Source organism: Megalops cyprinoides, chromosome 5, assembly GCF_013368585.1.
Source record: "Megalops cyprinoides isolate fMegCyp1 chromosome 5, fMegCyp1.pri, whole genome shotgun sequence".
Taxonomy (NCBI): domain Eukaryota; kingdom Metazoa; phylum Chordata; class Actinopteri; order Elopiformes; family Megalopidae; genus Megalops; species Megalops cyprinoides.
Genome location: NC_050587.1, coordinates 2,883,742 through 2,911,741, shown reverse-complemented (window position 1 = coordinate 2,911,741; position 28,000 = coordinate 2,883,742). Strand labels below are relative to the sequence as shown.

Here is a 28,000-nt window from a genome sequence, read left to right as displayed (position 1 = left end):
AAATGCACCGCTAACAAGATTGAAATTATGCTGGCCAAATATGATCGTTATTACAAGGGAGATTGCACTGTAATTATTGTTAGCATTGTTATTGTTTATTATTTAATGGATGCCCTTATCTCTAACTTCTCATTACACAATTTTTATTTTGTTATTGTTTATGCCCTCTGAACAACAATTAATGCCTGGTCTTCCACAATCCACTTAATCCATAAACCACTGAAGACCTTGAATACAATCGTTTTATCTAATTGAGCGAAATAATCAATACACTTAAGTAATTAAGAGTTTGGATTGAATTACAACTAAAGGACCCTGTGGCCTCTCAGGACAAGGGACACAGACCCCCCTCCAGTTAATATCTTGTTATCCTTATATTGCCATCTACTGGCAGCTGTAGATACTACATAGTCACAATTTCCTTTGAGACATCAATAGGAATAGCATGATGTACATGATATTTGTCTGAACTAGGGTATATATTTTGAATACTTGGACTGTATAAGCTTTCCAAGTGGTTTCCCGTGTGCAGTAGAAAACATGAGGTACAGTAGCAACATGGGTCTTTTCTCTCGGTGAACTAATGCTTTTAATAAGAAAAGTGTGAAAATATACAAAGTCCCAAAGCATTACAATGAATCAGTGTAAGTATAGTGTGCAGAGGGTTACAGCATAGACTGTCATCATAACAGAGGGCTTACTCTGGCTTTACCCTTTGTTGTCAGAATGTAAATTATTCCAACAGCCCTAAATTGATCGATTCTTTTTTTTAATTACTGTAGACATAGAATCCATTTTTGTTCTGCAAGCACAATGGGAAGTTGAAAAGGGTCTAGCGATCTCTCAAACATTTTATAGCATTGTTTACATGCGGTTTTTGTTGTTGTTATAATAGTTGTTATTGTTGTTTTTGATAACCCTATAATCTTATATTACTACTGCTGTTATCCTTATAATAGTACTACTAATAGAATTATGCAAATGTACTTCTTTTTTGAACATTTTAATTTGGGCCTTCACACTACAAATCAAATGTAATAACGTCGATGATGCCTTCTTAAAGGGGACAAAATTGTCTGAGATTCTCTTCTGTAGATGACTGTCTATCATATGTCAGATTTGGTTTGTATGTACATCAAACGTAAAGCACAGTGCATCAGTTTGACCAGAGGTCACCTTTAAAGTATGCAGTCTATGAGGCTGTGTTTCAGCTGAACATGTTTGTGTAAGTTTCCCAGAGGGAGCCACAGTCTTTACAAATGTGGCACAGGTAGGTCTGTGTGATAGAGAGCCAAAGGAAGCTGCAGAGAGGGAAGGGTTTGCCAAAATCCCCATGCAACACATAGAAGTTCCTCTCTGTGGAGCTGCTGGCCTCCCTTTGTGTGTGAGTCTCTCTCTCTCTCTCCCTCTCTCTCTCTCCCTGTTTGGCATGTGCAGAGATTGATGTGTTGGGTCTGCCAGCAGCAGGAGGCCTTGCGTATCCCATTAGCTCCCTGTTTGGTCAGGTTCTCACCATTGTTCCCAGATTACTAAGTCTACTTTTCACTTGGGCTGGTCCCGCTCTCTCTCTCTTTGTCCCCTTCTCTCATGCTTCTCTGTCTCCCTCCTCTCATGCAGTATTTAAATTCAGATTCTTTAATTGACATTACTTCATGTTGTGTATTATTCTCGCTCTCTCTCCCTCTCTCTTGCTTCTCTATCTCTCTTCTCTTGTGTACTATTTAATTCAAATTCAAATGATACTTCATTGACATTTCACAATGTGTAATGTTCTCTCTTGCTTTCTATCTCCTTCTCCCCTCCTTATGCTTCCTTATCACTCTCCTCTCATGCACTCTTTAAATTCAGTTTCTGTTATTGACATGACTTCACATTGTATATTGTTCTATCTCTCCCTCTCTCTCTCTCTCTCTCTCTCTCTTTCTCTCTCTCTCTCTCTCTCTCTCTCTCCTTCTATCTCTTTCACTCTGTCTCTTGATGTTAGCTTCACCACCTAACTCAGACAGCTGCAGAGTTCACCTGCAGAGCAAAGGAGGTGATGTGATGGAGTGCTGTGATGTGGCAGAAATGTCAGCTCTCGGGCTACCAGAGTCCCTCTCCGCCTCTCCACTGAGAGGGACAGAGTCAGCAGGGTTACCCCAGCCAAGGGCTCCCCTCTGCGGGACTGTCAGTCACATACCCCAGTGGTGTCAAACTGGGACAGGAGTGAGCTTATTTCAGTCATCACTAGGCCATTTGTGTCTCGATGCTATTCACAACTGAGTCTAAGATAGAAAGTGTAGCTTACCACAGACACACTGGGCAGTACTGACAGACATGCTAAACCCACAGTATGATGTCCTTTTTCTGTTGTCTGGGTTTTCAGGACGGCCATGACCCCGGGTGGCGGTGGTGGTGGTGGTGGTGGTGGTGGTGGTTGGGGGGGGGGCTTTTTACACTTTTTACATCCCACCGATAACCTGAAAGGGGTGTTATATTTTCAGGTTGTCCTTCTGGGGTTCCCGATTCCATCCCTAGCTCAGCTGATGGCCTAATTCCATGGTACTCGACAAAAATGCTGTCCTCACTGTCCCTCGGAGCTCAGATTCCAGACCAGTGATGATTTATGCTGACTGTTGCTAGTAACCATCAGCCCTAAGGTGAAGGTTGCAGGGGCCTGGTCTTTTTAATTTATTGTCTCAAACTCCACCTGTTCAGAATGATTTTTGATGGCTGCAAGCTCTATCCTTATTGTTCCCCAGTAGTTATTGGACCCCACCAATACTCCACTTAAAAAGCCAGAGGCTCCTAATATGTGATTTAATTTCGCGGGTCATATTCTACCAGCCTTGATTCACATTGAATGTTAGGGCTATAGAAAGAGAATGTTTGGGGAGTGTATCATGTCCAAGAGGAATCCTCAGTAAGGTATAGGAGAGACTGCAAGCAGCATGGAGAGCATGAGGTTAAAATGCATTAGGATGATCAGGTAGGTTAATCAGGTGGGCTATCACCTGAGAGCTCTCTGTCTGTATGGGCACTGTTACAAGTATAGTTACTGAAGTGTACCCACTATAGCAGCTTATAATTAATTTTTGAGTTCTAGTACATCAAGAGTGTGTTGTTCCTTTCTAGGAGGCATTATCTTTAATGACATTTATTCATTTCCCCCTTTATCTGAGGAAGCAGATGTGTTTGTTATTACAGGAGGAAAGATGATTGGAGTTTTCTGTTTCAATCTCTAGTTTTTAATAATCTTGCACAGTAGCTTTAAGAAATAAAAAGTGCCTTTATTTGTGGCTAATGCTGCAAATAAAGCAATGTCATCAATATTAGAAGTCCTGACGATTGTTCAGGGGCAGGTGGTGGGAGACAAGGTCTTTAACTTTGAATTACACATTGTTTTAATTTCCCCACACAACTTTTGAGTTTGGCGTATGCTGTGCATGGATCAGTCAAAGCACACAGGAGGGGTGATTGGACATCACCCTCATGTTATTTTCATTGGTTTTGTTAGTTGCAAATCTGAGGGGAAACAGACTTTTCCCATCTGAGACCCCAGCGCAATCCCAGCCCTTCTTATTGGAAACAGCAAGCAGACTCTGCTCTCCCCCTGAGCTGGGTTTTGCAGATAATCTGTTGTTTGCTGCACGATGGCGATCAATGCGCATTGGTTGTCTGCCCATGTCGTTGATGTACAGCACAGTGGTGCGGCGTCCAACAAGGCTGGGATCTTAGTGTGGGGCCCAGAAGTAATTGAACGACGGTTTGTCGGAACAGAAGGCGAGTGGGGATGCCGGGACCCCTCGCCACGAGGATGAATCAAAGCTTCCTGGGAGAGATCCAGAAATCCTGCGGCAGGAGGCAGCAGGCAGCGGGCATGGACGGAAAGCCTTGCCCTCACACAGGGACAAACAAACCTGCCGGCACTCTGTAGCTGAGGAGAATCAGAGAGCTCCTCAGAAAAGAAAGTCTTTAACAGAGTGCTCCATTCTTACCAGCCGGCACTTTACCTCTGAGGAATATCATGAACCCTTTGTCGGGTGTTTAAACATCCTTTTCATTCTTACACACAAGGTATCAGCCCTCGGTTCCTTCCAAAGTGAAACATTGCTGAAATTTTAGCAGGTCTTTAAAGGCTATCTTTACCCAAAAATGTTGAGTTTCATTTTGTTGCTTACCTTGCATTTTAGGGGTTACACACAATGAAAAGGAAGGACTCCATTTCCTTCCGCAGAAATGTCACACTCTGGCATCAAAATGGGTGTTGACAAGTCACACCTGCATGTGGCAGTCCACTGGGGTGCCAAAAGGTCACTATAGTAGCTCACCACAAATTTTGCAAGCCTTCATTGGTCATTACAAAGGAACACAGTGAGTACGTAAAACAGCTTATGTGGTTTTTTTCCTCATGAACATAATTATACCATGGCTAGCGAGCTAGACTTGCATTGTCACTACACAAAAGCTATTCCATGGATGCACATCTAATTCAGGTTTGTGCATGACAGAAACACCATTTGCATGGTCTACACCTTGAAAACTAGAACAAGACTTACCTTCACTTTGGTACTTTTTTTACAAGTTATTTCAGTGGGATTTTCATACATGCAAATAATATGCAAAAATCTTATACATACAAAAATACAAAAATTGGACATCACTAAATTATCAGCTGAACAAGCAGATCCAGTTTGGTGTTCATTTTAGACCCCTGATACGCAAACAGGCATTTAGTTATCAGCTAATCAGATCTCAGTGTTTAAATTAAATACTTTGCCTCCATAGATCAAAGACGAGAAGCAAGTACCTTTGTAGTCTGTGTGGAATATCTGCAAAAAACCTCTGAGGGTGATGGCTTTGGAACATTACAAGTTAGCAGTCCAGAGTAAATACAGGAAGTCAGTTTTTCCCTGATTCCCATGCAAGCCTTCAACATGTGCAGGTGGTTTTGCCATTTGCAGTCATTTAAGGCATTTTCTTATTACTGAAATGCTGTTCAGATTGAAATTATTTTATTCAAGAACGGGCGCAAGTGTTCTCGCTTTATTGCTCCAGTCCCTTGTGAAACTAGTCATTGCCCCTGCTGCCTGATAGCATGCTAAAATTAATCTGCTAAATCAGAATATAAATATCAAAACTCACTTAGTGGGACTGTGTAGTGCTCAGTATGCTGTATCTACAGCTTATCTTAATGTTTACCATCTGTATTTATGCCTTGAAGTGAGTGGGGTTTCTTGTTCGTTTTTTGTTTCTTTAATGTAATAAGTAGTAAGAGTTTGAATTACAAATAGGTGAGGCGGAGTGCTGTATGGGATTTCTGAGAGGGCTAGATAGAATGATATTGGTTAAGACACCATGAAAGGATTAAAGAAAAGCTTATGCTCTTAGTTATTAAGAAAATCAAAGAGCTTTATAATATGGAGGCTCACGCCAGTAAAGAGAAAGCAGCAGAATATTTAATCTGAGGTTGGTGAAGTTACCCTTTTAAAAAGCACTTTGTGGTCTTGCCCACTCTATACAACAACAAATGCGTTTGATCTTTGAACCCTTAAGCAGATGTTTGAAACTCTGTTACGAGAGAGAGAGACCCATGCCTTCCCTCCAGGCCTTTCACCAAATATTGCGTCACATAATTACTCAGCAGGCCATTTAGAGCAATTTGCAAGACTTACATGTTATGTGTTTCGTATTGCTACAGCGGCCCCACTTGTGTTTTTGTGGGTGAATTAAGCAGCCTGCAGGTGACCTCCACACCTCAACCCTCAACCCCCTCAGACCCATGGTATCCTGGTCACGAGCACTATGCCATCACCACGGAGTCGTTGCTCTGCACCGCTGACCTGGCGCTCCCCTGTGCTCCAGTGCAGAGACCTCCCTCTGACCCCACAGAGCTCTGTCGAGGACTGACGGACCTGCCACCACCACGTTGCCAAACACCACCCACACCCCCCCCCCCCCGCCCCCTCCCAACTCCACTCCCCCGGCTGGCTACTGACAGTCACAGTAAACACACTAACTGGAAGCCGTGCAGCAGCACAATGTGACCAGCCCGCTAAAAAATGCCAAGCCACAATAGAGAAGTGGAAACCGCGAGTCATCTGCTGGGCTGGCAGCTGCCCGCCACCGCTCACTCATTGCCTGGAGGTGGCAATGGTTAACCCATCGATCGGCCGTGGAGAGCCGCTCGGCTGAGGGGGCGCATGGGCAAGGACGTGTACATTCTCCAGAGGCTCTGACGACGGAATAGGGCAGAGCCCGTCTCAGGACTCAGGACTCGGGGCCCACTGTCCTCTGGTAAGCTCTCTCGACCGTAATTCAATTAAAGGGCACAGCACCATGCTCAGTTCAGAGCCACCAATTCCTAAATGGAGGGTGGGAACACATTGTGATGGAATTTTGCCCGGGCCTCCTGCAGCTGCTGTGTGCTTTCAGCTCTCTCGTCTGAAAGCTGATGAGCGATTAGCAACCTGTAAAGCTGTCCGGGGGTCTCTTGTGTAACACCATTGCGTTCTGCTGCTCTGTGTCTCCAGCTGGACCACGCTCCCAGTGCTGGTCTCAAATCAGGTGGCATACGGTAGACCCTGGCTTTTATACACAGTCTGATAGTGAAAGCCCCCTTCAGATAAATAAGTCTATACTCAGGTATGCACATCTTGTACACATGGGACTCATTTCGCTGGCCATGCTCAGAAGTCCAAGTTTTTTTTCACTTTCCTACGGTGGTGCTTTTTTAGAATCTATCCATTTATGCTTTTGATTTGTATCCTGCTTTTTTTGTTCCCAGCTATGGCAAGCACACAGATAATCCATACCAGGTCTCTCTGTTTCGGACTCAGCAAAAGCCAGATATCCAAATGACTGAGGTAAAATGAAGGTGCCAAAAACTGAATGACATAGAGAGATACAGTACTTCATGTAATGATACCTCGGTTGATTGTTGTATTTATTTGTCATACTTGTATTTTTCATCATTGTATTTTTAAATCTGTACCAGTGTTGCGAAAGCACAGTTATTTGGAATGGATGACTGTACTGTGGCAAGGAACCAGCAATTTTGTGGTTCTTTCAGTCATTGCTGAGTGACGGATACGGCCTCCATCCATGTCAAACGCATGGGAATGCACACAGTGCAGTCACTAAGCACGTCACACACACTTCGTATTTTCGAGAACTGGTCGTGATTTTGCAGGTCAAAATCACAAACAGCCCCCCCCCCCCAAACTGGTCTTTGGCATTCAATTTTCAAAACTTTCAGACAGTGTGGCCTCTTGGATGCACTGAAATGAGACTGTAGAATAGGAGTGATGTAGAGAGGGGGATGAAAGGTCCACAAATTCTCATGCAGAGAGAGAGAAAGAGAGCGAGAGAGAGAGAGAGAGGGAAAGAGAAATAGACAGGACAATTGTTTTAATCCCTCTGCCTCTCAGAGCGCTGAGCAATTCACAGATAGCAATTACATGCCAACCCAACTATTGTGGCTCTTTGGATGCACAGCTTCTATTTCACAACAAATGGAAGCCAATGACAGAAAAAAAACTGTAATGAATATTTAATAGGCCAGTCTAATCCCCATGGATCAGTCTGTTGTGGTCTGTGTTTCTCTCCTAAAATGAAGGAGACTTTAGGTGACATGTCTCATTTGATTAGAGGACATTTCTCTCTATTACGCTCTCACAGTACATCGGTTCAGCCGCTATTTTGCGATTCAGGAAGAGTTTGTGAATGCATCACAAGCGAGATGCTGCTCTTTGGGCCAAGACTGGGTATTAAGTAGAATTATATGTGTTCTCTGTGAATGTGGCAAAAAGAAAGGACTGGTTTTAAAAACAAAAACAGCGGAGAATTCTAGCGACAGCTCGGTGATGATGTCACAGATCTGATCATGGGTCCGGCTTCCTCCCCCATGCTGTGACACAGCCAAGTGTCCTCATCACAGCCTCGTGGTGGTGATGACCCGTAGCTGCACTTTTGCGACGCTGTACAGCATGTGTTGGCAGAGCCCGTCCACGCCCTGAAAGCTGACAGACATCTTCTCCAGTTTTCTCCGCTTCTCATGCTCAGCCTTGTAGTGACATCCAAAGCAGCCCCCTAGGCACTGAGCTAAATCTGTCAGAACATCTCTCTCTCCCTCTTGCTCCTTCTCCTTGTCTACTCCTGTTCTCCCGCTCTCTTGCTCTCTCTCCCTCTCTCCCTCTTGCTCAGAGCAAGTTCTCTTTCTGGCTCTATCACTTGCTCTGTTCCTGTCTTGCACTCTCTCTCTCAATTTCTCTCTCTCTTTCTCTTCATTTTATCTATATCCCACTCTCCCTCTCTGTCTTTCACTTTCTCTTTCTTTATATCGCCTTCTCTCTCCCTCTCTCTCTCCCTCCTCCTTTCCTTCTGTCTCTCTCACTGTCTTTCTCTCTTTCCCCTCTCTCTCTCTCTCTCTCTCCCTCCCACCCTCTACCTCCATATGGGGCTTGTGTCAAGGCTTTATCAGTTGGAGGCCTAGTTTGTGCCTCTGGCCACAGGTTCACCATTGTCTCACTCACTGCAGTGTCAAAACATCTACCCGTACAGCACAGCAGGAGGAGCTGATGGTATTGGTCAGGCAGGCGGATGCTTCCCCGTGCATCTTTAACAGACCAAGACCTTTTTAATGCTCCAGATATACACTACAAAGGGGCAAATTCACTGTACTCAGTTTCCCCAGTACAAAGACAGTAGAGGAAATAAAGAGAATATTTACTATAACTATCTCATTTCTTGTCTGTGCCTCTTGATATATGGGAAAATATCTAAACTAAAGCAATACACGGCTCTAGCAAATTATGTATGCAAGGTTACTGTAATCTAAGTGCCTTCTGACATAACTGTACATTGCAGAATTTGAATCAGAGATTAGCACTTTGCTTTGTTGTAGCAACAGTGACTGCTCTCATTTCTTTTATGTGCTTTCATTTGGCACACTGCAAAATGCTCTGGATTAGCATGTTAGCTAATTGACAGTAAAGTAAATAATGTAATAAATGTAATAAAATCACGTATAAATGTATAACAAAGCAGACTGACTGTTCGGCAGTGGTCAGGGGTGTGTTCTTGCATGGACAGCCAATCAAATTGCTTCCTCTTCTGTGTCCTGCAGAGCAAGAAACAGCCAGCCCCTGGTCAAGGCGCACAGCAATATCCATTTAAATGTCTGACCATGATTTTGCTAATTTACTATTGAGATCCGTGTTCAAAAGGTTGTTGATTATAGTAATGGAAATGGATTGTATTTATGTAGCACCTTGCATGGATCTCAAAGTGCTTTACAATGAAGTGTGGGGCACTACACTCTATAACCTACTGCGGTGATGCACAGCTGCCATTTTGTGCAAGAGCTATCCTCACATATCAGAAGATCTTGGAGAGAGGGATTCATTTAGCTGCTTAAACTGTGCCATGGGATCTTCCACTGAGTCAGGACATGGATTTAACATGCAAAAGATGGTATCTCCTTTAGCACAGTGTCCCCATCACTGCTCTTGTTGTCCCCACCCACCCACATATGAAACAAACACAGCCCCCACTCTCAGATCAGTCAGGGGAATGTTACTGGGTGGTATGGCTGCTGGCTCAATTAACTTATAAAAGGCAGAAAATTTCAGTTTTATTTTCTCTCATAAATATTCATGAAGGAGTGCCTAAGAACTTTGCATAAAATAACAGATAATGAATTGATATTATTAATTTTCCTGCTTGAAAGTGTGAGTGAGTGCGTATCTCTTTGCAGTGAGTCACTATTTACAGAGTTCTTGTACCGTGCTTGAGGGGAAAGGAGAGCGGTCAGATTCGAATATTCGATCTTGGAAGCCAGAGAATATTTGAATATGAAATTAATAAAAAGGAAGAGCCCCAGCTCATGGCTTTGCAGTGTCACTCCAGTGTCACTCCACCCTTGAGGTCACTAAATCACTTATTCTCTCCTGTTTAAATCTGTGCATTGCAGTCCTGCATTATCAGGTCGCTGTGATGAGCTGCTTGTTTTTCCAGTGCACAATGCCTGTAAGGTAATTAACACTTCACTGCGTTGTAGGACTTGAGCTTTTTTTTTTCTTTTTTTTGAGTTTTTTTCAAAGCTTCAAAGCTATTGGTGGAAGCAAAAGAGAAAGAATTCCTCTGATTTTAGTCATGGCATTTGATAAGAATTGTAGCATTTAAGCAATGGATTGCCTCAACTAATAGGTTTGTTTTGGAACTCTGAAACAAGTGTGTGGTAGTGGCTTGTTTCCTCTTTTGAACACCCTTACTTTATGAAATATTATATGTAGACAGTATGAACACTAACATCATTTTAAACATTATGCACAGAATGGGTGGTTGGGGATATCCCCTTGAAGATCTCTAATCTCATCATATTCAATCACTATGTCGCGTCATTTTGAGATTTAATGTTCACCTGATACATTCTCGCTTGAGAACTGAGAACAATACAAAATGTGTCACCATAAAATAAGACACAGGACTGAGCCACGCTGCCCACACAGCCCAGCCAGCCGCCCACAGCGGAGTCTCCCTCTCCCGGGCCTGGTGTCAGGGCTGCCTGAAGGATGGCCCTCTCACGAATGATGAACAAACAGCTCAGCGCAGGCAAACATGCACCTCAGAGCTGAGGCGGAGGGCGTGAGGTTGCCCCCACCAGGGTAACGCATGTGGCGGCATCCTGGCGTTACCGGGTGCGTGCAGCGTCAGCGGCGTGCCCGAGTGGCTCGGGGCATACCAAACACCCCACACAGTGAAGAACAGGAAGAAGCAAAGCAGAGCACAAAAGAAAACCCAGTCACGTTTTCCGCCGATCTCCGCTGGTGAGGATGTGGTCACATGGGGCGCTGAAAGGCCACGGGCACCTAATTCTGGGGCTGTCAAGAGATCTCTGTCTGGGCCTGCCCCCCCCCCCCCCCCCCCTCAAATGTCTGTCCAAACCGAAACACAGTTCTGTCAGTCTCACCAACCCCCCTTCACTTGCCAACTCTTCAAGAACTCTCAGAGCAATCGTGAGGACAGATGAAAAGGAAGGAAAACAGAGTGAAGGTTTACTGCCTGCTATCCAGCCACAATAGACTGTCCAATGCTGAAAAAATAAACCTAATCTAGTGGTGCTGCAGTCATGTCACAGTGAGAGAATTAACTACCATGTGGGGGGAGGGGTATTGATTCAGAATTAGCAGTTATCTTTCTCTCGGTGTTAGCCTTTCTCCGTACGCTGGCAGTGTTTGCTCTGACGGCTTTGATTGGATTAGTCAGGCCGGTTTTCATCAGAGGGAAGACGGAGGGGAACATTGATGCGCTCTCGCACGGGGCCCGGTTCATTATCGAAGGCCCATTCCATCTCAGTCCATTAGAGCCGCCCTCGCCTAGTGTTGACGCGAGACTGAGCCACTCCGCTGGAGCAGGCGCCATCCGGACAGCACCGCCGCGATCCAGGCATGTTGGAGGGGGGTGGCCCAGGAGCAAGTGGCAGCTTCCTCTGTCCCTGCAAGCCCCCACCCACCCCCCTCACCAGGGTCATCTACCTTCCCAAACCATCACGGGCTCTTATCGCAGTGTCCCCCTGACACAGTCCGTGCCATCACACGAATCCTAATTAGGTGTCATCTGCTAATTAATGACACCACGGCGATGCGCAGGAGCGAGCGTGTGCTTTTTTTATGGCGTGCCGTTCGGCCCCACCTTGAGCCGTAATAACCTTATCTTGTCCTGCAGCATGTTTTATGGTGCTTTTTACGGCAGCCCTGCAAACGGCTGGCTGACCGCACTCTTCAACGCGTATGCTTTATGAATGGAGTCATATTGTCTTTAATTGTGTTTCCTCAGGTGTTAAGAAGCCCTCGGGGGCAGCTCTTGCCTCTGCATGATTCATCCCCCAAAAAAAGAAAAAGACGTGCCCAGAGCAGAATGACGCAGGCAATGGTGAAACTCACACCAGCCCGTCGCCACGGCACTCCACAGAGACCCAGGTGACGGGCAGCACCTGGACCCGGAATGATGCCCGTAGTATGTCTCTCAATCCAAGTTAGTCCATTGGCAGTAAATGCAATTAAAGGCAATGGAAGTGGCGTGTTGCACTGGGTCTTTGGTGAGCGTGCTCTCTGATGCAGTGCTCTGACTGATCTGAGATTGGGTGAAGAGCATGGATGGGCGTGAATAAAGCCACAGCTCTGGGCGGAGCAGAGGCGTAAGGTGTACCTCGGATTTGTGTTGATACAGGTCTCATGCTGGGCTGGTTATCCACTTTTACACAGCACGCGCCGTCTGTCAGAGAATCGGGTTTGCCCGGAATCGGGGCACAAGCTGGGGGTGGGGGGTGGGGTGAAATGTCAACGTGTCCGACATCAAACGGAACATCTGTCTCCCATAGCGCTAATCAAAGCCGAGCCGGGGTTCGCCAGGGAGCCTCGCAACGCCAGGTCATGCACCGAATATTAAGGAGGGAGGAAGATCGATTTACTTAACAGGAATGAGTTATGAAACCCGATGGAGGGAGACGCTCTCTCACGGCTTCTTTCCTCTCTTTCTTTGCTATTGCTTAGGATGATGTTTGAGTTTTCGAGGGCAGTCATTAATAAATTATTAAGCGCAGCCATTTGTAACTCTGACATCGATTACCCTGGAGCTGGGAGAGAGGGAACAGAAAGCCCAGCTTTAGGGTGTGGGGGGAAACGCCTGTGCAGAACCAGGCTCTTTGGATCCGCGGACCTTTCTTCTCTGAACAATAGCCGCGAGTCCTCACCATTCGCAGCTCTCAAATGCAGCTAGGAGAAAAGGCAGGCAGGCAGCGCAGTCTGTAAAGAGAATGGAGAAGCTGGCTCTGGTCTATTTTTCTGCTCCCCGTGAAGTTGCTGTGTTGGTAATGTGCATCTCAAAATAGCCCAGAGTCCTGGCTTTGCTGTTAGGTCCATTTGTCAGGGGAATGAAAAACCAAACCCAAAAGCGCAAGCTGTCTGTAATCCTCGCAGCGCAACATGAACAATTCTTTATTTCTTACTCAGCCTGCTGAAAGGAGTTTATTTGTCAGTCGCGTGTGCAGTATCACACCTTTAAACAAGATATGACTGAAGCGACCTTCTTTTTCCCTTCGGATCGTGTAGCGTATTGTAAAAAGGGTCTGCGAGCTACAAGCTGCAAGAGTGTGCAGATCAGTGCTAGGGAAGGGTCTGAATAACGGACATGCAACATACACACATACGCACACATGCGTGCGCACACACGTGTTTTGCTGTTTAGAAAATCATATTTAACATTTTGACAGTTGTAAGTTTTGTCGTCACTGCAGTGTGAATGCTGTCTTTGTTATTGAGCTGAGCTGCAAAGACAAGCATGTCACATTACACTGAACTGAGATCAGCACAATATTTCCAGTATTCCGTCAGTAAGCGGGTCGGAGACTGTAGACCATTTCATTTTTCACATCTTTACATGTTTCACGTCTTTACATGTTTGTATTCTACAAGTGCTGTCTTTATACATAGATGAACATTCTGAGAACATTCTACTCTGGTGTATTCTGGTGGGTAAAACAATATAATGATTGGTAATTTTTATAGAAAAAGCCCTCAAATTGATGAACAATAAAATAACTGCAGTTTGGCAGTTGGTAGCTGGGCTGGCAGGATTGATTTAGCTGTCATGTGATGTGAGGGAGATGGGTTGGTTGCAGTATTGCAGCTGATGGCTTGGGCTTGAGGAGGGTATGTGTTTTCAGAGGGAGCACGCGGTGGAAGGCCTTGATTCTTTTGGTGTGTGCTCCTGCTGTCCTGTCCCTGAATTCAGCCATGAGGGTCTTGCTTAAAAAGAGAATCCCGCACGAAACCAGGCGCTGTGGCTGCCAGTTCTCTCGGCCACTGTGAGAGCTGAGGCAGGTCACAGAATCAAAATAAATAGGGATGCTCACACCGTGGTTGATATGTTGGGGGGGGTTCAGGGGGGTAGGTTGGAGTGTTAATCAACAGCAGGATGCAGGAGCAAGCCAACGGCGCGGGGTTCAATGCATTTGCTGACGCCTGTTATTAGATGCTTCCCTCGGCTCCGCCTCTGTTGTGAGTTTCCCATCGTATCTGGAAGGAATAATTGCTGGCACCGTACCCCAAAATGATTTGTGGGTGTTAATTACGGGGGTAGGTTAATTGCGAGGAGGAAGGCCTGTTTATGTTGCGTTCGCCGCACCGCGACGCTGCTATTATCTCGTCAGAGTCACTCTGGCTTCGGCGCGGCTTTGTCTTCACCAAGTGACGCTCCCATCAAACCCTCTCAGAGCCCCTGCCTCTTTTTTTTCTTTCCTGTGATTTTATTTTATCCCTCCCGCTTTTCCGATCTCTGGCCCCTGCTCACAGACAGGGCTCGGAGCAGTTTAAAAAATGATTACGCTCTTATCAATCTGGCCCTGCTTTACATAAGAATGGCTTTCACTGCGCAAGCACGCCAGTGCGGCTTAAAAAAAGGACCAGTCTTCGCTCTCCCTCTGAACTTGCGTTAGGCCTGTCTTTCACTCGGAGCCAGCTTTTTTTAATGCCAGCCAACAGTTTCCATGGTAACAGGTGCTTATGGGAGCCTTGCGCCGACGCAGAGGCTCTGGCTGCGCGCGCTGCTAACAGATGTGGCAGCGAGATCTTGACAGCACTGCACATCGCTCGGAGCCGCCTCAGATGAGAGAGAGCGCAGGAGAGAGAGAGACGAAGAGGCAGAGAGAGAGGGAGAGCTCAATGTGCCATCCTCTGTTAGCCCTACCTCCCAGGTCTGTGGGTCTGTCTGAGATTTGTGTAATGAATGTGTGAATCTAGCATCTGGCTGATGATTGGTCTGTTGTGTCCCGGCCGTTTCCTGTCCAGGGCTTCCTGAGCCGCCGGCTGAAGGGCTCCATCAAGCGCACGAAGAGCCAGCCTAAACTCGACCGCAACAGCAGCTTCCGACACATCTTGCCCGGGTTCAGGAGTGTGGACAATGACAGGTAGGCCGTGTGTGTGTGTATGTGAGTATGTGTGTGTGTGTGTGTGTGTTTGTGAGTCCACGTGTGTTCGTGTGTGTTTTTGTGTGTGCGTGTGTGTGTGTGAGCGTGCACATGTATGCATGTGTGTGTGTGCGTGCGTGTGTGTGTGTGTGTGTGTTGTGTGTGTGTTTTTGTGGGGTCGTGCAGTGACAGGAACACCAACCCGCTCCCGGAGCGCTGCTTGCGAGACCTGTGCGTTTGACTGATGGCCAGGTTTCCAGGTCACTGTTGACACGCTTCTGTTGTCAGTGAAAACCAGCCGAGCTTTGCTTTCCAATCTGTCATGTCTCTGCTCTCTATCCCCACACTGCGAGTGATGTATCTCCCATTATTCCAATGCCTTACTGGCTCGTTCAGGCTGCTATCTCTCCTATCTCTCTGCCGTTATTATAAAGTTCTCTCATACTTTCAGTTACCTACTACTGTTCTGTGACTGCTGTTTTGGATTTATGTTGAGACCCTGTGCACATACTCTATTCATGGCCTGCTTTTGCCATTTTGGGTAAATGTCATGGCAATGCCATCCCCTGACTGTCATTTAATAGCTTCCATTTTCATTTTCTCCAAAAAAGCTTGCTAAAGGTAAATGTTAATATTTTAAATCCAAAGTCAGTCTTTGAATATATCATCAGAAATGCTTTTCCACAGAAGAATCCCAACCCAGAAACGCAATGAGTTTCCTGCCGTCTGACGGCCTCCAGCATTATAATAAATCCTTTTCCAAAAGTCGCCTGTGATAAAGTCCACCGTGGATATATTCACTGCCTAAATAAGTTTGATAATGTCCTCCTTATGAGCGTCATTTAGCATGCATTTTAAAAGAGATTTGGCCATATGCAGCGTTAAACATTCTTACTGCCACTTTTATTGTCTTGACTGAAACTGAACTGATTCAGTTTTTCACTTCCAAAATTCACTCCAGATTTATTTCAAAAGAGTGCACCTCTCTTAGCATGCCTTTTTGTTGCTAGCCCTTGATACTGAGTGTTTTACAGTCAGTATGCTTTGGTTCAATTCATTATGTAGTACCCAAGCATGTGTCAGTGTGTTGCTGTTGGCACCGGTCACTGCAGATCACTGCAAGCATACTGTACTCACTGGCATGACTGAGGTGTGGTTGATTGTCTCCTGTTTACGCAACTTGTGTTTGTGGTGTTACCAGCCTTCAGTCTGTTTTGCAGACTGGGCATTCATACCCCAAAGCTGAGACCTTTCAGATGTGAACAATGGCAATTCTGATTTTACTTTGCTTTTTCTTCAGTGTATACGTAACTAATGAGGTCTGATTAGTGATTAAACCTGTGTCCTTAAAACCACCATGGACAATTTCCCCATTAGAGATCCCAGCTCACTGTGCAAAGGGCCTAAGGGACACATGCAGTGTTCTGCTCAAGATTCCATATGATGACATCACCGTAGAGGTGGATTCATGCACATCAAGTTCCACTCCACCCTCCTCACGCCTGCAATAACCTCTGTCAACCGATCAGTGTCAGTGTAATAGGGGTGCTTGTGAGAGTGAAGAACGCACCGGGGTCCTTCACAACCGCATGGCAAAACTGTCCACTAGAAATGCCATCAGCTCCCAGATCTGTCACACGGGGGTTTAGGTGAAGTCTTGTCGGGACCTGGTGGAGCGACGTTGCTTCAGGCGTCAGGTTCAAACACAGGACACATACAGGTTCCCTTCCTTTATTCAAGCTCATAATATTCCATTAGTCAAACTCCCTCAACTAAGCAGCAGTTCTGAAGAGTAGTTGTAGGTCATTCTGTTTTTTTATTACTGTTCCTACTAAATCTGTATTCTGGTCTGCAAGTGCTGTGAACAGCGCTCCTGTCCTCCAGCCCCACGCAAATTGATGACACTTAATTCAGCCATAAAGTATTAGGAGCCCCAGCGCTCAGGGTAAAAACATCACTCACATCAATGTGATGTCCTGTTCTCATCCACTGGCATTTAATAATGGATCGCGCATTGCATCGGCCACATGATATGAAGGAGGGCTGGAGGATAAGCGTCCAACAGCTCTTTTTTTTTTTGATTGTGTGTTGGGGGGAGGGGGTGAGACGCACCCCAGATATACGTATTTGCATCCATCCTCCAGCCTCTTTGACTGCTCTCTGATGTCTGACAGCTTTGGCTAAAAAGAGACAGCGCTTTCACACCGTTGGATAAAAAGGCGGGAGAGACTATTTCCATGTGAAATTATTGTCTGCGGGAACTAAATTAGCGAGGGACATGCCGAAGCAGTGTCTGAGGCCATCTGATGCAAATGTATCTCGGAATGAATAGTTACTGAAATTATACAGTAGTAATAACAAGGCATCCATAATTATATGACCTGCATGGTGTAGCAGCGTACATCCACTACCCCTGAAATATGCCGTAATCGGTTGGACATTACATTAGCATTGTGGGTAATGGAACAGGAGAATGCCAAAGTATTCCAAGTGCGCATCATTATGGCAAGCAGATGAGTAGTTATTGTTCCTGAAATGGAAACTCCAGGGTTCAGAGAAAGTCCAGCGGGGCTTGAATAGTGGTTAGTGTCCCTCTCTTTGACACAAGAATGTTTCTCACACAAGGAGCTAATTTTGAAAATACCCAAGTGCACGTTCAATCTCCCATTGAACTGAATCTATGACATTTTTATTAGCAATATTATTATGCCATTGAATGTCTAATATCCATTCTTTCTGCTGTTGACCCTGGTATGTATTTGTACCATATTTATAAGTCAGGTGACTAAATATTCCAGCTGCATATTTAGGAATGTTGCTGATGTAGGCATAGCGTGATGACAAACATTCTCACTGCCCAGAGTCTGTTGCAGAATGGAAATGGCAAGCAATGGCAATGGTGTGTGTGTGTGTGTGTGTGTGTGCACGTACGTTCATGTGTGTGTGTGTGTGTGTGTACCTTACATATTAGAAAACAGCCTAAATAAAATATATGCATTTAAATTCGTCATTTCACATGTAGATTGCAGCACACATTTTAAACACAATTCTAGAATGTTCTGCATGAAATTGCATACTGTATGAAGTGGTAATTGATACTATACATTTTCATATAGTGTCTATTGACATTGTGTTATTTACACATTTTACCGTATATATGCTGTAATGTAATGTAAGACTTGCTGTAATGTAAGGGTACATAGGAGACTAGAATTCTAATCTCTGGATCAGGCTTAGCCTCAGAAGAAAATACAGAGGGGTGCAACTGCAACCCGCGGAGGTGCACAAAAAGTCATAAATACTATGTAGACATCGGGATATAAGGAGACAACTGGGGGTGCACTGAGGTCTGTCTGGGGGGTGCAGTGCACCCCTGAACACCCCCATAGCACCTGTCCTGTTCTCAATTAAGAGAATTTTTATGTTGAACTGGCAGTTCGGTCTCTGCATTCACATGTGTAGATGTACACAAACTGTAGAACTAGGTCTGGTGCTACCCTCCCAGCAGCCACAGTGGGCTGACTGGTGAGGCCACCATCAGAGGAGAACCATCTGCGTGTCGGGGTGCGTGGTCTCTTCTAACTCTGGCAGCATAAGCCAGCAGAGTGCAAACTGGATACATTTTTGTCCCTTCCCCATCCTTGCTTGGGCAACCAGACCAACAAATCACAAATACAATACAGTTTACAGGGCTCCCCTTCAACTGCATTTGATTTCATATTGACAGTGGTGGGCAATCCTGGCCATCCCCAAGCTCAGCCCATCAGGGGAGGTTGAGACATATTTACTTGAGAAGTTTATTTCAGGAGACAGCAGACAGTGTACTGGAACAGAAAGCAGAGAAAGAAATTGTTGTTCTTGAAGGAATGTGCATTCTTAGGTTGCTAACGGTGTCATATATTTAGCTTTGATCTCAGACTGATCCTGAGATTAGCCACCTTAAATATATGCTGATAGCTTTATAGAATCATAAAATAGCCATTCCCTAGAAATATCACTGTGGCTCTTACTTACCATAGACCTGTCTGGCCCTCTGCATCTATTCTATTAGATATGAGGGGCTCTGCCACAGTGCCGTTTTGTGTTTTTGGAAGCATTAGCTTCATTACAAGGCTAAAGCACATTAGCACAGATCAACAATGCATGAATGAGACACTGTAGCCCCACAGTTCTGCCTCATTCAAGTATAGACAGTATGAAATTGATAAATCGGAGACATAAAAGTATGTTTGAATAGAAATACCAAGGGTCTGAAAGTTACATAACAGCATGTCAAAACACAATGCTTGGAGTTTTCTCATTAATAGGCTTTCTGTCAGAGTTCATCTACAGAGGAACTATAGTACCCTTAGCAGAGTCAACCATCTCCTGACCAGATGGTGGTGAGGTCAATGACCAGAGGGTTGTGGGGCCACATAAAGATAACATACAGTTGTTATACAGTGTTTATCCAACCTTTGTATAGGTGTACTTTGTGATGTGTAATGTAAAATATCTGCAATGAATGCGTAGGTTGTTGTTGCTGTTGTAGGTAAGTCTGCTTGGCCCATAGCATATAGCAATGATATTAGCGATAATGGGAAAATGGCAGTGTAGCTATGGTTTTATATATGACTTATTTTTCAAGTATGCAGGGAGAGGAGAAGCTGTTTCATCTCCCAGTTGACTGCTTTGATTCTGGAGTCGGGTTTATGTGAGGCTCTGGGACCCCAGGTATCCGTGCACCAGCTGTCTTGACAAAATCACCCCCTGGACTCATAGATGCGCCATGCAGCTGTTTCTGGACTGCACAGATATAAGCTGGAGCCACAGGAGGCCCGACTCCCGCTTAGCTGGTTAATGTGTGCCCTCTCCACCCCCACCCTTACCCCCCGGAAGACCCGCGTCTCCTCTCTGCAAGAGGGAGAAGAGCTTTGGAGATCACAGCGAGTCTTTTGCAAGTAAAAAAGGGCTTCCAATCACACCTGCACACATCCCTGGGACTGGCAGCGAGCTGGCCATTGTGGTCCTCCCCCTGGCTCCGCCCCCACCTCCTGAAACGGCGTTACCTGGTCCCAGGGTCGTGAAAGCTTGTCATGGTGGCCGAATGCAGGTGGATAATGAGCCAGGTGGCTTATGGCTGAGAGAGAAGCTTGGCTGCACATGAGAAAGACAAAGCCGTGGTGGTAGTGCATTTGCGTGGAGGGGGGGAGATGGCTGCGTTGTGCAGAGATTTCATACCTCATTACACCTGCATGTTCTCCTGGAGGGGAAACGGGATCTACTCCCAAGGACACACGGCATAACTGGAGAGTGCACTGCCCGGCGGCGTCCCAGGTGAACAGGTGTCGCGGCAGCCCCCTCAGGCGAGCAGGTGTTGTCCGGCAGCTTCGCAGGCACACATATGTAGCGATAGACCCTAGGGTGACCTTAGTGTCGTTGGCGTGTGCAAGTGATGCGCGGGACTGGGCCGTGGGCCAATTAATGTTTCTGGCTCACCGGGTCTCCATAGGTGCATGGACCAAGCATGAACAGCAGTTTATACAGACTGCATATAGGCCTGGGTGTGTGTATGTGTATGTGTGCGTGTATGTGTGTATGTGTATCTGTGTGTGAGTATGTGTGTGTCTGTGTGTATGTATGAGTGTGTGTGCATCTGTGTTTGCCAGTTTTTGAGGACTGCTTGTGATGGGAGTTTAGAGGTGTGAATTCCTCCCCACTGTGCTGACAAGCTGGTGGAGGCCCCGGTGCAGCAGGATCCTGGACCTCAGTGCTGCTCCACAGGGACCAGGGCCAGGGCGGCGTTTTGTGGCTCCATCGTGCCCCGTTAACTCTGGCAACCTTACCCGCACCCACGGCCATCCACGGAGCCAAGGACCAGTGTACTGTGATGAGCTCGCCTGCAACGATGCTTCGGAGGAGAGCTCTGCATGTCTAAAGCCCGCAGGAGCAGCCAGCCAGCCCCTCCCCCTATGCCATGTTTACCAGAGTGCGAGTATAGAACCTTCACCCTCCTCCTCTTGACAGTGAGCTTTTGTGTGCAACCTGAATCACCGTCGCCAGGGGAGCATTGCTTGCTGCTTTGTGGAAGGGCTCGAAGCTGATGTCACATGACACAAGCGAGATCTGATGAATTCCATCAGACGCCACCGGAAGAATCTCTGGGGATCTTTTCTCAGAATGCTTTTTTTTTCTGGAAACATCAGCGAGACGTGACATTAATCGAGTTTTCCGTCGAGTACACCCGAGCTCCCCTCTCCATCAAAAGGAAGGCAGATTTTTGATTGTCTGTCCCATTCACGGGCTGCATGATACACGGCAGGTGTCTGTACTGCTTTAAATATCTACCCTGATGGCGCAGCGTTCTGTGCGGGTGGCTAATCTCTCCATCGTGTCGCGTTCGCCGTGAGCTGCTCTTTCCGTCAGCTCCCCAGATGAGAGTGGCCTAAAGGGGGCCGCATAGGGTGTCACTCCATGCATGTGCGCTCAGCTGAATTACCTCAGCGAGGGGAGAGCAAATCCCCACCTCTCCACCTCCTCCTGCATTAATAATGAGTCGGTGGTAGTGACGCAATTCCCCTGACGTAATTGCAGTGGGGGTAAGTCACTGGCCTATCATTGCAGTGCTGGAGAGCAACCCAGTTTTAGGGGCTGGGCCAGGGTCTAGTGGCTTTCCTCTTCATGGGGGGTGGTTGGTGTGTGGCAAACAGGGGAGGCAGAGCACTTCACTTTACTCCATAATGACCCAGCACCTTTTTTATTGTTTTGACTGATGAGCAGGCCAATTTAATTTAATTTAATTTGCCGATTCCATTTCACCTTATTGCATCTAATGCAGTAGTCGAGGACCGCCTTGGGGCGCTTGGAATCATGAAGTCATTGTACTTACAAAGAAAAGTTGAAAATGTTCACTTCTGTCTTTGTTAAAACTGGAAGCATTCAGTGGTACCAGATTGATATATTATGTTAAAATTATTGCACCGAGATAATGGTTCCACATTAGATATGAATCGTGGTTGAGTAGAAAAGAACGGGCTTCTGATGGTTGGGCTTTTACTAAAACTGACAGGCTTGCTAATCAGTTAGGTAAGTTCAGTGCCACCCCCAGTCTACACAGTGGCTCTTTGGCCGCAGCTGTGTCTTAGCCCTAGCCAACAGCAGTAATCACCAGAGCTACAGTGATTCATCATTTTATATTTGCTTCATTTTCCCATTGTCACAGTTTAGTTCACTTGATGTCCATATATTTGTATAGATTCAAATACCATAAAACTGTAAGTGAATAAAATATTTCCTGTAAATAGGAATAGCATTGAAGCTGTTTGCTGAAAGAATATGTGCCTGAGCAATTATTATACAATACAGTGTTCATCAAGAATGTTTCAGTTCTGATTAGAACACCTATACAAACATATAGTCATATTGAGAGCTCTTTTGTAAATTGTGGGTTCAGTTGTAAAGTTATTTTGTATGAATTATGCAGTATTAAATCATTTCTAATTGACAGGTAATCCCCAAGCCCTGGACCAATGCACTTGTTCGTGTGCCTGGGGTTCTGCCCACCCCCTCCTTTGTAACGTAGGTGTACCTAGAGGATACAGCCATGATAGATTCACCTGCAGAGTGTATTGGATCACTGCCAGCTACTCCAAGCATCTTTAGAGCATATCTGAATGAGATATCAAATCCAACAATGGCAATGAACAAACCCCTTTGGTATGCGAAGTGCCCCTTGTTAGTCCTTTAGGGCTCTCCAGGGTTGGGCAAAAGGGAAATATTTCACTCAAGGAGAAAAATCTCCCAGCCTAGCATGAGTTTAGGGAAGAAAAGGCATAGCGTATAGGCCTTTTGAGCGGAAGTCCTCTGCACTCCTTTGTCTGAAGGGCCGTCTCCCTGACCTGGAACACACCTGTGCATCAAGAGCAGCTAGCTGGCATTTCTCTCTTAGGCCCATCAACCAGCTCCTGTGGCTGGGGACATTAAGGCTGGAGCTGCTTCCTAGGGCTGGCAGGTGGAGGCAGGAGGATATTACAGAAAAGGTTTTTCAGCTGGGGTGGAAAAGAAGGCAGGCCAATATTCTGACTTAATAAATATGGAAACAAGCAATGATGCATCCATCAGTGATTTCTACCATTATACAGAAGGCCCCCTGAGATAACGCCTCATACAGGTAGTTGGTGATTATTCTGTTATTCATATGTGCATCAGGAGCTAGACACCCATGTATATGTTTGCATGCCTATACATTTCCCGCTGTCTAACAATGGAATAATTTAGGTAGCCAGAAAAACTGACGTGGTACAAATATGGCCAGATAATTGTTCATTTCCCCCCCCCCCACAGGAAGTCACAGGAAGAATGTGGCTGAATCCTGAGAACTCAGTAGAAAATTTGCTCCCTCAAAACATATTATAATATACTTATCCAAGTTTGCTGCTCTTATTAATGGATGCAGTGCCAGATGCTTGTCTAGGTGAGGGATAACGGATGGGGTAAGAAGTAGGGCTGGGCGGTATATTGACTTTTTAAGGTATATTGAACGAGATACAGAATGAGACAATACCGTTTATATCGATATACCCGTTTCTTCCATAAAACCATGCCAGTGTTTGCAACTCTCCTCTCTCACGCTAGGCTTCCACACAGCGAATTTCACTCTACGACTTCTGGTCGCGAAAACAGCAAGCAGTTTGGCTATCCTGTTAGTAGCAAGTGTAGTTGTGGTGTGGTGACGTAGCCAGCTGGCAAGCTAGCTAGCTAGTAAGCTATTGTAGCCAGCAAGCCAGATAGCTAGCTATTGTAGCAAGCAATTCAGCTACCTTGTGAAGTCAGCCAGTCAACTGTGATGAAATGCATAGACATTGAGTTGTGTATTCTCTCCACCAATTTAATTACCTCCCATTTTTTGCCATTCATGTTCTGAATACGATGATTTTATTAAGCCAATTAAATTATGTTGTGCACTTCGGTATGTTGTACAACAACACTGTGAATAAAATTCACGTATGTGTTCACCCGCTATAAAACATACATTTTCTTAAGACAATTAAATTATACGATGCACACATCAATATGTTCTAGAACAGTACACTTACTAGTGATGTGCAGTTCGTGAACAAACAAATCCTTTTGAACGAATCTTTGAGGTGAACTGAGTGTACTGAAAGATAATGTCTAAAAGATTCGTTCCTTCCTCTTTGCAAACATGCGTGCTGATTAGCTGGCATAGCAGCTATAACTCTCCTTCCAGTGGATATTAGATATGCGGTCTGTACACGAAGCAGCCTATCACAAAACTGTATCAGCAGTACGTTCATGACAACAACTAGCCAAAGGGTGAAATGCTAAAACTCTTGAAGCACCCCCCACTGGCCATCTCGGCACAGTTGACGATGTGGGACAATGCAAAAGATCCGGTGACTACGAAGACTCTAAAATCCACCTACTGACCTGATGAACTGTTGACAAGTTCCTCAGTTCACCAGTTCCTTCGGACTCCAAAGATTCGCTAACTATGAAGACCTGGTGACTACGTGTTGCCAGAATTGCTAGTTCTCAGTATAGCAGGCTTGGGCTACATCCGCCATTGATTGTGACGATGCAAAAGGAATCAGAGCGCTTCCGTGACATTATTATAGGAATTAAAAACAATATTAAATATTATTTTGCTCATCTACCTGCAATTTTATATTTATATTTTAGCAGTAAAGTTCTTGTTTATCACAACTGCAATTTTGCGTAGGCTACGATGTATTTAATGTTGACATCACATTTCCTTTTAATGTGAATAAAGTCCTTATTAATAAATACTGAGAAATCAACATAGGCTACAAAGCAAAACAGACATGTGTGATGTGCCGTCACACTCTCCGCGCAACCCCACCCCCACTCTCCCTCTACGTGTCTCCCTGGCCCTGTTCTCCTGCAACATGGAGGGAGACACTGCCAAAATAATTTTTCATTTACATGTTTTGCAGCTGTATATTTTGAAACTATGAAGGAAACGCTGTCTTTGCATTTTATTTTGATCACAGTCTGTTTTAATAAAAGTCAAACATGTGGCTTTGACTTACAACTGAACATTTAGCCCACTTCGTAGAAAATACTGCCATATATATTGTGTATCGCCATTCAGCCTAAAAATACAGAGATATGATTTTTGGTCCATATCGCCCAGCCCTAGTAAGAAGCATGAGGCAGTGATCAACACTGTTGGCTTGACCGGAGAAGCTGTACTCAGGGAGCGAAGATTCAGCTGTGTCTACCCATGTTCTGCCGAGCCCTAAGCCCCGTCACCTGGTCAAGGGTGCATTGTGGGTCAGCGGCCCCAGAATCACTGCGGAAGGGGAAGAGCAGGAGGACGCGGTGGAAGACCTTTGAACACTGGGACTCAAATGGGATCGCATGACGAAGGATGACTTCCAGGTCATCTCTATCGCTTGAGGCACTACTTCTGTGTCCTACTTAATTACAGTGCAGGGAGCCATGCAGTAGAGAGGATTCTGGGCCTTTGAGATGTCGCTACGATAAAGCCGTGTTGCCAGAATTGTCTTTGGCAGGCCAGCGTTGTCACATGATCCTGTCCTGCGGTTGGTGCGTGTAGGCGAAAGGGGACAGCAGTGCTTATTCATGGCTGAGAACAAAATGATTTCATTTTGAGTGACGTAATTACTTATTTCTCATAATAAAATCATAAACGCTTGTAATGAAAAGGATTATAATAAAAAAAAATGACAAAAGACTGTAATGAAAAACCACTTATAATAAAATGGAAAGTGGTTATATGAACTAGGTATCTTATTACTTTTAGATGATCTGCCAGCATGGAGAAGCTGGCTAGTACTCCTCACTTTAAAAAGGCTTGAAAGCTCCTGAAGCAGAGAATCAAAGACAACACAACCAGGTGTCACATGACTGACACGCAATTACATTGATGTGAAAAAAGGTCAAAGCAACTGCAGCAAGATCCTCCAGGACAACACTGCCAATTACTCTTAGAACTGAGACTTCTGACAAATATCCTCTCACCTGGCTTGTTTAATCTAAAGCAGGTGTGGAACAATCAGCCAATCACAGCTGCCCATTCTCAATCGTGGTAGACCTACAATTACACAATTTAAGGTTAATTTAATGGATTGGTAGCAAATACTGGGCTGTAAAAACAAACAAGTGGGTACACTTTGAGACAAACATTCAAATTAAGACATAGATTGCCAGTCTTGTGTTTAGGCATTTTCAAGAGCTAAAGGAGAGTACGATCTCATGGAAGGGGCTGCATCACCTTATTTAGTGATGGGCTTCTTGTTTTGGAGCAGGCTTTGTACTGTGATCTCTTCTCAGAGGGATGATGGCAATAACTCTTCAGGACCCTCATACAGAAGACCCTGACCCACTGGAGTTGCAGCTGGGATTACAGACTAGTCAAAATAGCTGGCAGCAGCATTAATGATATATGAAGTAATAGGTATGGGGATGTGCAAGTGGGACACTCTGTCCTGGTTGTTTGTCTGAGGCAGGAAACATGAAATGACTGCTTGAATCGTTCTGTCGGGAAAGCAGACGGCACGGAAGTGGAATTTCAACTTGCTTGTTTTGGTAACACCTGTCCATTGCTTCAGTTACCTTGTGAATTAGTGCTACCGCAGTGCTTCTCACTAAATTTTCTTTGCTTCTAATGTTGATCACTTGAGTAAGCACTGTCTGTAACCCTGGCAATCTTAATCAGAGCCTCAGCAGAACACACAAAGGCAGAGTTCATGTGGGAATCATTGGTTATCCCTGTGGTATCAGTACCACATTTTGTTCATATATTGTCTATTTTGACTGTATGCATGTGTATGTGTGTGCGACCAAGAAAGTGTATGTGGTAGGGGTGTGTGTGTTTGTGTGCGTGCACATGTGCATGTGTATATCATATGTTGGAGTGTGGTTATGTTAGTGTGTCTGTGAGTGGGTGTGAGCATTGCCATGTATGGGTTGAGTGGTATGTGTGTCAGCAGGGTTGTCTGGGCATTGGTATGTATGTGCGCATGTGCCATGTTGGAATGCAGTTGTGTGTGTGTGTGTGTGTGCGTGCATGTGAGTGGCCATGTGCCTGTGGATGTGTGCAAGCATTGGCATGTGTGTGAGCATATGAGTGTTTGTGTGCCTGTGGGTGTCTCTGTAAGCATTGACATGTATGTGGATGGGTGTATGTGCACACTTGTACCTTGTGGGAGTTCAGCTGTGTGTGTGTGTGTGGCTGTGTTTTGTGCTGTCCAGGTATGACTTGCACCTCCTCCTCCTCTCTCTGTGAGCGGCGAGGCTGTGAGCATGCTGTCCACACTGCTGATGAGGGGTGACACGCCACCTGTTCCCAGCACAGCCTCAGTGGCTAACAGCACCTGTCTGCTCTGCAGCAGAATGAAGTTCCAAAACTTCTGCCACAAACATTCCCTTCCAGCCACAGCCACAACAGCGCAGACATAATCACATGGCAAAGTGCATGCTGTTTTTAGATCCTGCTTTTTTAGGAGACTGCAGTACACCTTGCCAGCAAGGCCCCCTTGCAATTTAGTTGTCAATCTTATGTGAGATTGTCATAAATTACATCAACATGGTGTTATTATTGAGTTTGCAATCCGTTCTCCCTGACCTCCACCTCGGTGGACTGTGGCTTGCTGCACTAGAGTCCGACATCACTGGAGTTGATGAAGGAGGCCACTGTTAATAGCACATGCGGATTTCAATTAGACGCGAAATGAAAACATTGCCAATGAAAATAAAGCTGTTCATGGCAGCTGATTAGAGTGTGAAGGAGGTGCCTGCTTGGTTGCTGATCTGCTCCAGCCACAGCCACACAGGTCTGAGGCACTGAAATAACACGATATCGCCTGTCCCATAAGCCATAAGGAAGTAGACTCCTTGTCTCATTATTAGCCAGAATTGCTATCCAGGTTTGCTAGCGCACACTCTCACCATCCACTTTTATTGCAACATCTATAATCAGCATCATTAGTGAGTACTCGATGAGTGATGCAGCTCTCCCCAATCATGTTATGCCCTGACAAATTTAATATGAATAAGAAATAATCC

The 28,000-nt window shown here is 45.4% G+C and overlaps 1 protein-coding gene across 5 annotated transcripts in view; it reads left to right on the top strand.

Moving 5' to 3' along the window:
• The window catches only part of dab2ipb (DAB2 interacting protein b), a 219,230-nt gene that overhangs the window by 100,979 nt on the left and 90,251 nt on the right, over nucleotides 1-28,000 (top strand). For 4 of the 5 annotated variants that reach the window (XM_036528500.1, XM_036528501.1, XM_036528502.1 and 1 more), the window contains exon 3: nucleotides 14,829-14,947. In XM_036528500.1, the coding sequence (XP_036384393.1) occupies nucleotides 14,829-14,947 (119 nt within the window). Of the gene's footprint in view, nucleotides 1-14,614; nucleotides 14,735-14,828; nucleotides 14,948-28,000 lie in introns of those variants that run through there. The other variant, XM_036528507.1, reaches the window with a different exon arrangement.